General features: G+C 38.3%; 1 protein-coding gene across 2 annotated transcripts in view; it reads left to right on the top strand.

Moving 5' to 3' along the window:
• Positions 1–14,217, top strand: part of MYOM1 (myomesin 1) — a 156,677-nt gene that overhangs the window by 112,561 nt on the left and 29,899 nt on the right. For both annotated transcript variants that reach the window (XM_066352429.1, XM_066352431.1), the window contains one exon: positions 12,624–12,780. In XM_066352429.1, coding sequence (XP_066208526.1) covers positions 12,624–12,780 — 157 coding nt within the window. The remainder of the gene's footprint in view (positions 1–12,623; positions 12,781–14,217) is intronic.

Here is a 14,217-nt window from a genome sequence, read left to right as displayed (position 1 = left end):
AGCACCAGATTAGCCTGCTTGGGAACCTCTGGGCCACAGCCTGGGAAAGCCGGAGTTTATAACCAGAGAGCTCTCTAGGTATTCATAAAAATATTTTTCCACAGCTGAACAGGCTATAAGCTAGGTATTAAGGTTTTATAACTCCTTGTAAAAAACTTACATGTAGGTTAAGGTTGTCTGTGTTTATTAATTTTGTTAAAAACTAACATATTATTTTTACCCAGATATTTATTTTTATGTTAGAATGGATGGGAAGGGGGTGGTGGGCCTGTTATCAATTTCAAGATTTGGGATGTAAAACTCAAATTGCTATATATTTCAGAAGAAGTGACTTTTTTTTGTAATGCATTATTAGTATTTCTGATAGAAAATAAAGCTTATCATGTAACAGCAAACCTCAAATATATCTAACAGGACACCTCAAGTGCAATTTAAATTCCAGTTAAAGTTAACCCACTGAGGTTGGTAAGATTACTGGTCTCCCTTTGATGTCAACAGATAAGCCAGCAGAAATAGCTTAGCACTGCCACAGTCTAGTAGGGGTCTAGAAAATGGACTAAGTGCCATAATCTACTGAGAAACCTATTAGCTAAAAATGCTTATGAGAAGAATAAGCTGCAAAATATTTAGTATAAATTTGTTGGTGCACAAAAGGCACTTCTGTTCTTGATATTTTAATTTATCCAACAGTATGTGTGTTGATTGAATAGGCCCGGGGTGTGGTTGGAGGCAAGGTGAGCCAGGTCAGACGAGAGACAAGAAAGAGGCCTGCCAAGGTGTAGCAGGTGATCCGGAGGGCAACCAGTAACTGGCAGGACAGGCTGCAGGTGTTCTCCAGGTGATGGCCGGGACACTTCGGGTAATGGCCGAAAGAACCCGGACACAAGGCAGAGTCCCAAACAGAAACTGGGTTACTGAAAGTTAGGACTTGGCTACCTGGAGCAAGGCAGGTTAAAGAACACACACCAGAAGAAATAATGATCGAGGACTGGGTTGGCAACCTACTAACCAATCGCAATTTTTAAAAACTGGTCAGTCATAGAGCCTGGTAGTACTGAGAATGCAAATGTGTGCTCAGTGGCCTCCTGGAGGATTCTGAAGGAGGAAGCTGGCCGACTATTAAAAAATTAAGTCAACTGGAGAGGCCCTGTATAGGAACTAAGAACCGGGACAGAGTCCAGTGCCCTGAGGCAAAGACCACAGTGGCTTTACTGATAAAAAGTACTGAACACAGTACTGTGCTGAATGCAGCTCAATAGGGATAGAATGAGCAATTCTGATTAATCAGTAGGTGGGGACATTTGAGCTACTCCCTTGCCCTTTTAATTTTTTTTAAATTTTTTTTTATTTATTTATTTTTTACAGAGACAGAGAGTGAGTCAGAGACAGGGATAGACAGGGACAGACAGACAGGAACGGAGAGAGATGAGAAGCATCAATCATTAGTTTTTCATTGTGCATTGCAACACCTTAGTTGTTCATTGATTGCTTTCTCATATGTGCCTTGACCGCGGGCCTTCAGCAGACCGAGTAACCCCTTGCTGGAGCCAGCGACCTTGGGTTCAAGCTGGTGGGCTTTTGCTCAAACCAGATGAGCTCAAGCTGGTGACCTCGGGGTCTTGAACCCGGGTCCTCTGCATCTCAGTCCGACGCTCTATACACTACGCCACCGCCCTTTTATCTGTTCTAAAGAAGTTCCCCTTCCTGACTTTTTCATTCTCTTCTCCTGGTTCTCTTCTCTGCTTCCTGACTGCCTCGTTTTTGCCCCTGACTCTATGCTGTGTGTGTCAATAAATACGTATAAGGACTGGGGGTCAGGGCTGTGTCATGAAACCTGTATAGGGGATTGTGAGGTGGTCTCCCCTGGCTTCCACAGTGCATACTATGTGGTCTCCGCGTAGTCACTGACTCTGTGACAGTCACCTGATTTAGAAAACTGTGCTTGTATTTGCTTAAAAACTGATCTCTTTTGCCCATTAAAACAGTAGTTCTCAATCCTAGCTGTACATTAGAATCATGCCAAGAACTTTCCAGAAACACTGACTGCACTCCAGACTCCATTCCAGGCCAATTATATCAGAATCTCCAGGACTGAGCCTGGGCAGAGATTCATTTTTGTTTGTTTAGCTCTTTGGGTGATGTCCCAGTAGAGCCTCAGCTCTACGTCTATCAGGCATCCCTGATTCGACTTCCCCATGCAGTGGGACACTCCTGCTTATCAGCCTCTTCAAGACTACTCTTTTTTTTTTTTTTTATAAATTTTTATTAATGTTAATGGGATGACATTAATAATTCAGGGTACATATATTCAAAGAAAACATGTCTAGGTTATCTTGTCATTAAATTATGTTGCATACCCCTCACCCAGAGTCAGATTGTCCTCCGTCACCCTCTGTCTAGTTTTCTCTGTGCCCCTCCCCCTCCCCCTAACTCTCTCCTTCCCTCCCTCCTGCGTCCTCCCTCCCCCCACCCCTGGTAACCACCACTCTCCTGTCCATGTCTCTTAGTCTCATTTTTATGTTCCACCAATGTATGGAATCATGTAGTTCTTGTTTTTTTCTGATTTACTTATTTCACTCCGTATAATGTTATCAAGATCCCACCATTTTGCTGTAAATGATCTGATGTCATCATTTCTTATGGCTGAGTAGTATTCCATAGTGTATATGTGCCACATCTTCTTTATCCAGTCTTCTATTGAAGGGCTTTTTGGTTGTTTCCATGTTCAAGACTACTCTTGAGGTGGCTATGAGGATGCTACTGATAAGTGCCGACACTAAGTGCCACCAGAGGAAAGACACAACTGACACACAAATTAGTTGCAATAATCACACAGGCAATTTATTACTCACAAATCCTTTTGGCGTGCCTGGGTACAGCTTAAGGGGGCCCCATTGTTGTGCTCCTCTCAGCTGGCTTTGGTCAGAGCTCAGAGCTGCGTGGACAGTCCACATCAACGTTGGAGTCTGGGTGACTACTACAGCAGGGGGCCCCTCAGCTTTAGTACCTTTTCTGGCCAACGCCTTCTAACAGGTGTCAGTCTACAGGATTATCACCTCAAACCACCTTTTTGAGAGTTCCTCGCAGGAAACCCTTTTTATGTTAATCTACTGAAATGTTTACATCAAACCACTTTTTAAGATGATCTTATTTACTTTAACTTACAAAGTTATGACACCAAGCCACTTCTTATCTATGTATAACTTCACACACACACTAACTGGGCCCTGCTCGAAAGGCAGAGTCTGTTTATCACATCTGCACCCACTATATTAATTCTTCTCCAAATGGCATAACTTTATTTAATTTTAATAATTATTTTTAATATTATTTTAATTACTTTTATATATCTTCCATATTTTTGGTTTTTTTACATTTCTATATATTTAATTACTATACCATTATATTACTACTATAAGGTATTTCCCACCAAGGAAGAAAGAAGAATGTAGCCACCAAGTGTGGACGAGCAAAAGCTTTATTTAGAGCGCATCCCGGGAGAGATTCACTGGTCCACAAGACAGGGGCCAGGGAAGTCGCACAGTTTCTCCCGGCTGGGGGGAGGAGGGTAATTTATAGCGTAGGTAAGGTGGTGGTGGGTTGATATGACATAGTGAAATTTCATTGGCTGACAGATTTTTCAAAATGCTCCTGTGCCGTTTCTTTTGGTGGTCATGGGTATGGGCAGTTTCAGCCTAAGTCCCCAGACCTGGTTCCTCATGTGACCTTCCCCCATTGCCAACGGACCTCACAACTACAACAGGTAATTACAGGGCAACCAGAGGTGGATGTAACCATGGGCTCACCTGGCGCGTGCGCTGGGCCTCAACTTCTGAAGAGCCCACAAAACCCCAACTTTACACTTTTTTCTAATGACACCAAGTTTGGTTTCATGTGTGCAATTTTAACATTAATAGTACATAATATCTTTTTATTTAATTAAAAATATGGTTAACATGAATTTTTATTTTCCTTGTCTCTCTTTTTTTAAGGGGCTCAATATTTTCTTCTGCAGCTGGGGCCTCAACCGATCTTAATCCGCCTCTGGTGAATGAACCCAGTTTATAAACTGTGTGTTAGACTGTGGGCTCTTTCAGAATAGGAATTGTCTTTTCTTTCTATGTGCTGAGAGCCTAGTACCTGGTGTGTAGTACTCATTTATTAAATGAAAAACATAATGAATGACTGCCATGTTTTGGCCAGTGAGTATGACTCTGTTTTGAAGCCACAGCTTGTACACTTAACCCTAGTGTCAGTCAAATAAGTTTGTAAATATGATGTATATGTTTGCTCGCTTATAGTTTGCATTGGGTGTGGGAGACGGGCTGTAAACCAGCAAAGTCATTATAGCCTAATGCTTAGTTTTAAGACTAAGCCTTTCCCGCCCTTTTAACACTAAGATCTTTTTAAAACTAAGCTTTTCCCCACACCCTTGACTGTTGCATGATGTAGGGTGGTGCACTCTCATGAGGAATCCTATTTATGCCTCAGATAAGTGACTTTGTATCAGAGACTTACTTATTTGTATATTGGCTTAAAGGTTTTGATTTCTACACTATAAAATGGGCCAGACCTGGGGCTCGTGCTCTCTCTCGGTTCCTGAAATTAGCATTGCAGAGGAGAGGTAGCCAAGATGGCAGAGTGCTGAAGGAGAAACCAGTTTGTGCAGAGTTTGTGCAGAGAGAAGGAGATGGGGAACAGAGGTGAATAAGGCTGGTGAGGTAGAAACCTTTGATTCTAGGAATACTCGGATAAGTCAGTGGCTTCGGGAGCCCTGAATGGAAAGGGAAGTGTTTCCCACTGTGTGTATTTCTCACCCGCCGGGCGCGAGCTAGGATTAAAGCTAATGGCCCACCAGTTCTTGGCTCCATTGTTTCATTACCGTCTATCCGAATCAAATGTGAAACTGCATGGGCCAGGCGGCTGTGATGGTGGCCATGGCTACTGGCCTTACAGCTAAATACCTCGTAATGAACACCGTTTTTATGAAGGGTGAACTGGGAAGGAAGTGTCAACAGAGACTACAATGCAGAACCAGTGGCAGGTCAGCCTGTGTTCCCCATCTTAAATAGAGGCGAGCTCAGTGGCACTTGTGACTGATTACATTGATTTGCTTCTATCTCCTATTCTGTCCCACTCTCCAGTTTTTTAAACATCACACATATACACCATGGAGAAAGACAAGTAATGAAAGCTTATGTAAAATAAACAAACAAAGCAGAAACAAACTCATAGGTACAGAGAACAAACTGCTGGTTGCCAGATGGGAGGGGGGTTTGGGGGTTGGATGAAAAAGGTGAAGGGATAGAAAAATTGTAAATTGGCAGTGACCAAATAGTCACAGGGATGTGAAGTACAGCATAAGGAGCAGAGTCAATAATATTGTAATAACTATGTATGGTGCCAAGTGGGTACTAGACTTATTAGAGTGATCACTTTGTAAGTTATTTAAGGTGATATGTCACATATGCTGTACACCTGAAACTAATAATACTGTCAACCATAATGGAAAAAATTTTAAAGCTTATAAAACTTATCTATTAACGCTGATGTAAAAGACTAAATTATAGGAGTAAGAATTCTCATATAAGATTATGAAATGTATAGGCAGATGAAAATTTACTGTGATTTTATTTCTGCTTTTATATTTTTATCTTTTTAAAAAATCATTTTTTGAGGAGGAGAGAAAAGTGAAATAGAATTAGTTTCCAAATAGATTATTTTAGTCCTAGATCATGCCTTGCCCATTCATGTACAGGGGATGGTAACAAGCCTGCAGGAACCATTATAATGCCATTCCACACAGTACTGTAACATCCCTCTGTATCCGTATTAAGAATTTGTTTGGGGTTAGGCAGGTGACCAGAGACATCTCTTCTTAAATCCTATTCAAACCAAAATAATCTCTTTCATTTTCTATAGCCAAATCTCCTGTGCTCTTGAATGGATTCTTCATGTTCTTGAGCTGATCCAAAGGTGGTTTTTGAGAAAAATATAAGTCCTGACAAATTTTGGTCCATTTTTTCCAGCTCAACTCCATGGAAAAGTGAGATGGCCTTTCATCTAGATGAGAATATCAATAGGGATTCCTTTGCTTTGACAGGAAAACATAGCCACTGCCTACCTGTTAAGTATGTAAATCATTTTGATCATACGTTAAGCAGTTTCATAGAATGTGGCTCTTTAGACATTTATGAGTTTAACCATGAATTAAGAGCTGCTCAATGCTTGGCAAGAACTCAGGCCATGGGACATTCAAAAAAGAAAACTTGAGGATGTTGTAGCTACACCTTTGTCACTCTGCCACTGCACCAGGTTCATGGGGTATTGTCACCAGTGTTAGCCCAAGGCCTATTAGAAGTGTTGTCATTATGTTGCTCTTGCTTTTTCTAGAGCATTTATGAAAAGAACCATTCATTTGAATGTCATATACCTTTTGTAAAATTGCAGTAGAATTTTTTGCCTACTATGTAACCAGGATTCCTTTATTTAAGGAATTCTACCATTAATTCTTCTGATTTTTTAATATGTGGAAATACTGGCCCTTCCAGAAAAACATATATACTGATTTTATTATACAAAGAGAACTCTACAATCCAACATGTCCTTCCTTTTCAAATAGAAAAATCTCTGAGCTCATTTTTAAATTGTTTTTGTCTACTTTTACATTTTTCCAAGAGATGTCTTTTTGTTTTAAACGTCTCTCGTTTATTCTTTGTTGTCCCAAGTAATTTTAAAGTTTTTCCAAAAACACCTTTTTCTCTATTTATAAACCCAGAACTCAGGAAGAGTATATCTTTTTTCCAAATACAACTTCAATTTCCTATTCTAGATACTGTAAAATACTGGATCTACAAAGTCACTCTTTAAAAACACTTTATTCACAGAACCATGTTAACAAATTAATTAAAACTTAACAATAACAGAACTCTTTGAATTTGAAAAGCCTATTGAAAGAATCTGAAAGCATCAGCATTTTAATTCATGTGACAAATAGGCAACAAGCTCATGGCATTGACAATTACTGCATTGCATTTTAAGACAATAACCGTATCCTATAATTACACAAATATTTAAACTGCATTCTTTCTTTACAATATAATATTAAGTTATTTTAACTAAACATTATTTCCTAATGAGAATTGTTATGGAGTTCAAGAAATATGCTTAAATAACTAATATTTAAATTATTTTTAATAAATTTGAATTTTCCAAAATCTTGAGATTCTGATTATTTTTAGAATGATGCTGTCAACAGCATCATTGATTTGCGAGAGAGAAGATCCAACTTTGCATTCTGAGCATAAAATTAAGTAGGAAACCCACTATGCCTTAGAATTTTTTCTTTATTGTTACTTTTATTTTATTTTTATTTTTATAAAAATATTGATGTTACACTTAAGCTTTAATAAGATAAGTTCCAATAAAATAAACATTGCAATTCTAAATGTGCCATTTCAATCCAGTCTCTGGCACATATAAATATGTATGAAAAATAAGGAAGAAAAAAAATCCCTGCCCTTGTAGAATTTAACCCTATTCTTGATTAAATAACCAGTGCAGCTTTTTGAAAAATAAAAATCTAATTACTATATTTTCCCATGTGTAAGATGCACCCTTTTCCAAAAAATTTAGGATCTAAAAACTGGGTGGGTCTTATACAGTGGTTGTAGATTCTTTTACTTACATTTCCCGTTTTCTCGCGCTTGATGAGGAGTTGTATGAATTTTATGATGAATAAAACTTGAGTTCAATAACTTTATGTAATATATTTTTTTTCAAATTTCTGGCCCTAAAATTATACATGGGAGTATTTTATACAATGGGAAATACTTAAAAGTATGTGATTTTTAAAACTGTGTCAAATACTTTATTTATTTCTTCATTTTATTTAAATAACTCAACCACTCACACTCATCATAGCCACAATGATGTGTGTATAAATTGAAGAGATGTTCGTGCCTCTTTCTTACCCACTGTAGATAGTGTTTATCATGTGCTTATTTGACATGATTAATCAAGAAAAGCTTCATAGATGAGAAAAGCTCTCTTATTTACTAGTTGACATTACATCTATCTCTACTTCTTTTGTCTGTCCAGACAATTACTTATTTTTAAATTAGAAATTTTAATCTAAGACTTTCAAAAAACTACACATTTTTTTCTAAAACTATAAATTAATACATTTCTTACATTAGAACCTAGCTGTAGAGTAATGATGTAAGACTCATAGGATTAGGTGGAAACACATAGATGGCCTAGGATTTTTTTTTTTTTTTTTTTTTTTTTTTGTATTTTTCTGAAGTTGGAAACAGGGAGGCAATCAGACAGACTCCCGCATGTGCCTGACCTGGATCCACCCAGCATGCCCACCAGGGGGAGATGTTCTGCCCATCTGGGGCATTGCTCTGTCACAACCAGAGCCACTCTAGCGTCTGAGGCAGAGGCCATAGAGCCATCCGCAGCACCCGGGCCAACTTTGCTCCAGTGGAGCCTCGGCTGCAGGAGGGGAAAAGAGAGACAGAGAAGAAGGAGAGGGGGAGGGGTGGAGAAGCAGATGGGTTCTTCTCCTGTGTGCCCTGGCTGGGAGTCGAACCCAGGACTCCTGCACGCCAGGCTGATGCTCTACCACTGAGCCAACCAGCCAGGGCCTAGATGGCCTGGGATTTTAACATAACATCTTTTGTTTCAGTTCATGGTTTCATAAAAGATATCCAAGTACTTTACAAAAATTAATTTTCCAGAATAATTCAACAAGACAATTCTATATTCTTTCAGTAACTCAAGCAATTGAGACATCAACTGAGCAGGGTTTTCCTGTTTTCCAAGAAATAATGTCGTTGGTTCTGCTTTTTTGTTTTCTGCCTCATTTCCTGCTGTTCTGTTTCTTACTCTCGGTGTGCCTGCTTATGGCAGCATCTTATTTCCCTCCCTTTTGGGGTTTTAATCTACCGAGAGAAACCAACCAACTACACTTGCTTGAATCATCTCAAGTTAAGTATAGATTATAAGAAATGGTCTATGGAGTTTATCATGGAGTTTCCAGAAATACTTGTAATGTGTGGACTTTGCCACATCAGCATTAGCTCTTCGAGGCTTGTTTTCCTTCCTTCTCAGTTTTGGGCAAGATTCCAGCTGGGTGAAGTAGTAGAGCACAAAGGTTATCTATGGAATTTAGAGAAAGGTTAATCTAATTATATTGTTTATAATTTTTCAGTTTTGTGATTCCTTTGCAGAAAAGCCAAATTTTTGACTTAGTGAAAATCAAGATTCTTAACCTACACAGTGTTTTCTGTTGTAAACTTAAGTCATACCCCTAATATATAAACAGCAAACATGTGGATGATTCGCTTCCTTTCAAAAGGGATTACAGATAAGCAATGAATGATTAATATGAAGAACTGCCATGCCTTTAAAACAAATATTATACAAATAGCAAGAACAGTTTACTTAACTTCCATCCCGTTTTTCCTCTTCATAACAATACATTTATACAAAATTTTCAAGTTATATTCTCTCTGTGACTCAATCACGCTGTGTATTATAACACTGTCTAAACCTCAGCATGCTTAGATGTTAGTCTTAAATTTTAATTAGAGTATTTGTTCACTATTTGTTATATAACAATGGATTGTGAGGATTAGTCATGTGTTACTAGGAATAGAAATAAAACATGGTTTGTAACTTCCAATGAAGTAGATGCCGTCCTTTAAAAGTAATATATGATAGACAGTTCACTAAAGAAACAATTAGACCTTGGTGGTTGTAAAGCCAGTAGCCATGGCGACTGTCACAGCCGCCTGGCCCATGCAGGTTCGCATTTGATTTGGACAGACAATAATAAAACAACGGAGCCAAGAACTGGTGGGCCATCATCTTTATCCTAGCTTGCACCCAGCGGGCAAGAAATACACACAGTGGGAAAACACTTCCCTTTCCATTCAGGGCTCCCAAAGCCACTGACTTATCAGAGTTTCCTAGAATCAAAGGTTTCTAGATCACCAGACTTATTCACCTCTGTTCCCCATCTCCTTCCTTCTCCCTGCACAAACTCTGCATAAACTTGCTTCTCCTTCAGCACTCTGCCATCTTGGCTGCTTCTCCTCTCCTCCACATGGCCTTTCTCTGCTCTCCTCTAGCATGGGCTCCTCTGCCCCATTTTATAGTGTAGAAATCAAAACCTTTAATCCAATAGACAAACAAGGAAGTCTCTGATACAGAGTCACTTATCTGAAGCATAATGGATTCCTCATGAGAGTGCACCACCCCACATCATGTAACAGTCAAGGGTGTGGGGAAAAGCTTAGTTTTAAAACTAAGCCTTAGGCTATAACAACCATGCCTGCTTACAGCCTGTCCCCCACACCCAAAGCAAACTATAAGCAAGCAAACATATATATCATATATACAAACTTATTTGACCAACAGTGGTGCAGTGGATAAAGCATTGACCTAGAACACTACAGTAGCTGGTTTGAAACCCTGGCTTTGCCCAGTCAAGGCAAATATGGAAGTTGACGCTTCTTGCTCCTCCTCCCTTCTCTCTCTCTAAAATAAATTAATAAAATCTTTTTAAAAAAGAAACAATTCTTTGCCTGACCTGTGGTGGCGCAGTGGATAAAGCGTCGACCTAGAAATGCTGAGGTCGCCTGGTCAAGGCACATATGGGAGTTGATGCTTCCAGCTTCTCCCCCCTGTCTCTCTCTCTCCTCTCTCTCTCTCTCTCTCTCCCTCTCTCTCTCTCCTTTCTAAAAAATAAAATTTAAAAATTTTTTTAAAAAATTGGAAAAAAACAAAAAAAATTTCTTTAATTGATCATTATTTCCTTTTATCCATATAGCCAAATATGAAAATTACCTATTTGTTTTTAAAATGTAATTTTTTAAATCTCCTAGAATTAGTCTTCTCTAAGCTTCCCATGTTGTTAAAAACTACTTTTTAAACATTTGTAATTGAAGCACACACAGTCATCAATACAGACACAAATTAGATCACCCGCCAGGCTTTGGAACCAAGGCTCTTGTGTCATGGCTCACTGAGCAATGATGTTCTTTTTTTAAAAGAAGTATTTTATTCTCCTCTTGGAGCATGTTCTATACTTATTTGTAATGAATATAACGTGGTGGAAATGATGGATTGTGACTTCTGAGGGTAGATTATAAAGGCTTTGCAGTTTCTTCCTTTCTCTCTCTTGGACCATTCACTCTGGAGGAAGGCAGACACCCAGCCCTATAGAAAGGTCCATATGAAGGAAGGGAGGCCTGTTGCTAACGGCCATGTGTGTAGCCATCTTGGTTGATCTTTCAGTTTTACTCAAGCCTGTAGATGAGTGTAACCCCAGATGACATCTTGACTCTCTAGCTAAACTGCTTCCAAATTTCTGGACCACAGAAATTGTGAGATGACAGATATTTTTTTTTGTTTGTTTTCACTTGCTAAATTTGGGAGAAATTTGTTAGGCAGCAATAGATAAATTATACATATATTAGCACTTATTTTCTTTTGGCCTTCCACCTGAGTGAAATTTTACAATTTTTCCCCTGACAAGTTTCAGTGGACAGTAGGCCAAGATGCTGGCTTCTTATCATACAATCTAAAGAGAAAACTTTCAATCCCTTGGGAAGTATCTATTAGAAATTTTTTTGTGCTTTTCAAAAAATAAAGCTGCTCCTTTTTGAAATCAAATAGAGTATATTTTTCCCAATACATGAAAAACAAACCAAGTTTAGACTGGAAATTGAATGCATGTCAATTTGAGAAGGGTATCTTACCTTTCAAACTGGATTTAGATGTAGAGGTGAACATTTTATATGCGGTACAAACTCTTTTGAACTTCCATATTACAGGCAGGTGCAATTTATTATAACTCTCAAAAAGGAAATAACTCAAAACACTAACAGGGTTATTTTTCTTTTAAAATTTAAATGCCAATCTTCTTGAAACATATTAAGGATTTCTTATAATTTGTTTCCACTTAAATGTCCATACAGTTGAATAATAGTCATTTCTAGGTTGCTATTGTTCCCATCTAGAGAAGCATTTTTAGATTGATTCCTTTATGGTTATCTGATCAGCAAAACAAGTTTTCATATATTTCTCCATTCTTAAATGATTTACAAAATCTGAATATGTGATTAAAGGCAATTCTTATCACCTCTACTTTCTCCCCTTCGATTTTCCTCTGGTTTTCTTATCTCTTATTTATCCTTTACTGATGACAAGCTGGATATGGGTATTTTTAAAACAAAGTCATGAATCAGGTTCTCATCAGGACCATTCAACTTCTCTTTTTCTGAATGCTGCCTTTTCACCTTTATTTATGATCAACTCACTCCCACAATTGGGCCATCAGTCACGTCAACCAGTTTTTATTCAGCCCTGGCCAAACAATACTTTCCATGATGTTGGCTCTGACTAAGAAACATGGCACGTTTATTTCATTACCTGTTACAGTATAAAAGTTGAATTGTAGAGCAGATTGTCAGTCACGGTGAGCAACGGGGGCTTTTCCCTTGCACAGGTTCAAAGCCCTGCTTTAAGGTTAAAGTAAAAGATCTTAGGAACCCTTACTGGGTCGATTTTTACCAGAAAATATCAGTGCCTGTCTTTCTTTTTTTTTCTAGAAACCAAAGAGATTGTTGTAAGTGTGGATGATGATGGAATCATTTCCTTGATCTTCGAATGCAATCAGATGGCTCCAAGTTCTGAGTTTACCTGGTCCAAAGATTATTTATCTACCGAGGACTCTCCACGTATAGAAGTTGAAAGCAAAGGCAACAAGTACGGACTGTTTCAGTCATAATCATGGGTTTCCTTTTCATAAAAGAAGGATGAAGTAAACGCTTTGCTTTCCGTTTCAAATACTTGGTATAGGGGATGAAACACAAATACTTTATACCTGGTAATGTAAAAAAGAATAACCAGTATAAACCTTAAAAAGTAACAATACTTGTAAAGTACTTTTCACATTATTCCATTTAAAGTGCTACCTCATTTATGGTGTTAGAAGAGCTTTGATTGACATAAACATAAGCCTTAAAAATAATTCTTGACAGCTGTGAGCCTGCTTTCTATGACTTGATCTCTGTTTTGCTTGTTAGTTCATTTTGGTGATTAGATTCCATATTTGAGTGAAATCATATAGTACTTACCTTTCTTATTTCACTTAACATAATGCTCTCCGGGTCCATCCATGCTGTGGGAGAGGGGGAGCAGAGTGCATGGATTGAGCAAAAAAAGAAAGGGGAAAAAACTCGTGGATACAGACAACACTGTGGTGATTGCTGGGAGGAGGGGTTGGTAAGGGCAAGCGGAGGAGGGTATAAGGGGGACAAATGGTGACGGACTGAGACATGACTTGGGGTGGTGAACACACATGCAATGTACAGATGATGTGTCATAGAGTAGTTTTAAAAGAAGAAGAAGTAAAATTTTTAAATGATCATCATTATTCTACAAATTTTGAAATCTTAAAGTAATGGTAAGGATGCTTATGGGAGGGAAGCAAGGAAGAACTTGCTACTTGCTATAAAAGTTGAATGGATTAGACATAATCTGTTCTGCTTTTTTCACCACCACTTATGAGGGACACGGTTGCAGCTCTACCAGGAGCTGGCTGTGTGACCTGGGGCAGTTTTTAATGCCCATGGACCTCAGATTACTCTTTCTATGGGATAGGAAAGGGTGAAGAAGATTGATTTTATGATCTAATACTGTTAGCCCCAAGATTCTGAGTTTTCTTGTTGCTTTGCCTTACTTATCAAGGTTTATATCCTTATAGTATCAATCATATTGGATTGTATTTGATTAAGTAAAATATTGCTCAGTTTTATTTATATTATAAAGCAGCCCCCAATATATCAAAAATAAATAGTAATTTTGTTAGAGAATGGCAAGGAAATACTGAATATAATTTGAAGACATTTTACAGTTACGATGCTGTAAAGTCCTTGAGGTAAAACATACATTGGCCAAAGAAAAGACATTTGACTAACATTTAAACATTTGGCTGATCTTAGACACTGACTAGCATTATGGTTCACCAAAGTTAGAAAACACAGTGAACTAGACCATTAACCGATTTATTTATTCATTCCACAAATATTTATTATTTGTGCCAGAGAAGGCACTAGATGCTGGAGGACACAACAGGAAACAAAACAGGTCTCCTCCCTAAAGGTACACAATAAAGAATAGAGATAATGAAGGAGGCAGCGC

This window comes from Saccopteryx leptura, chromosome 11 (genome assembly GCF_036850995.1).
Source record: "Saccopteryx leptura isolate mSacLep1 chromosome 11, mSacLep1_pri_phased_curated, whole genome shotgun sequence".
Taxonomy (NCBI): Eukaryota; Metazoa; Chordata; class Mammalia; order Chiroptera; family Emballonuridae; genus Saccopteryx; species Saccopteryx leptura.
This window is presented reverse-complemented; position numbering and strand designations above follow the sequence as displayed.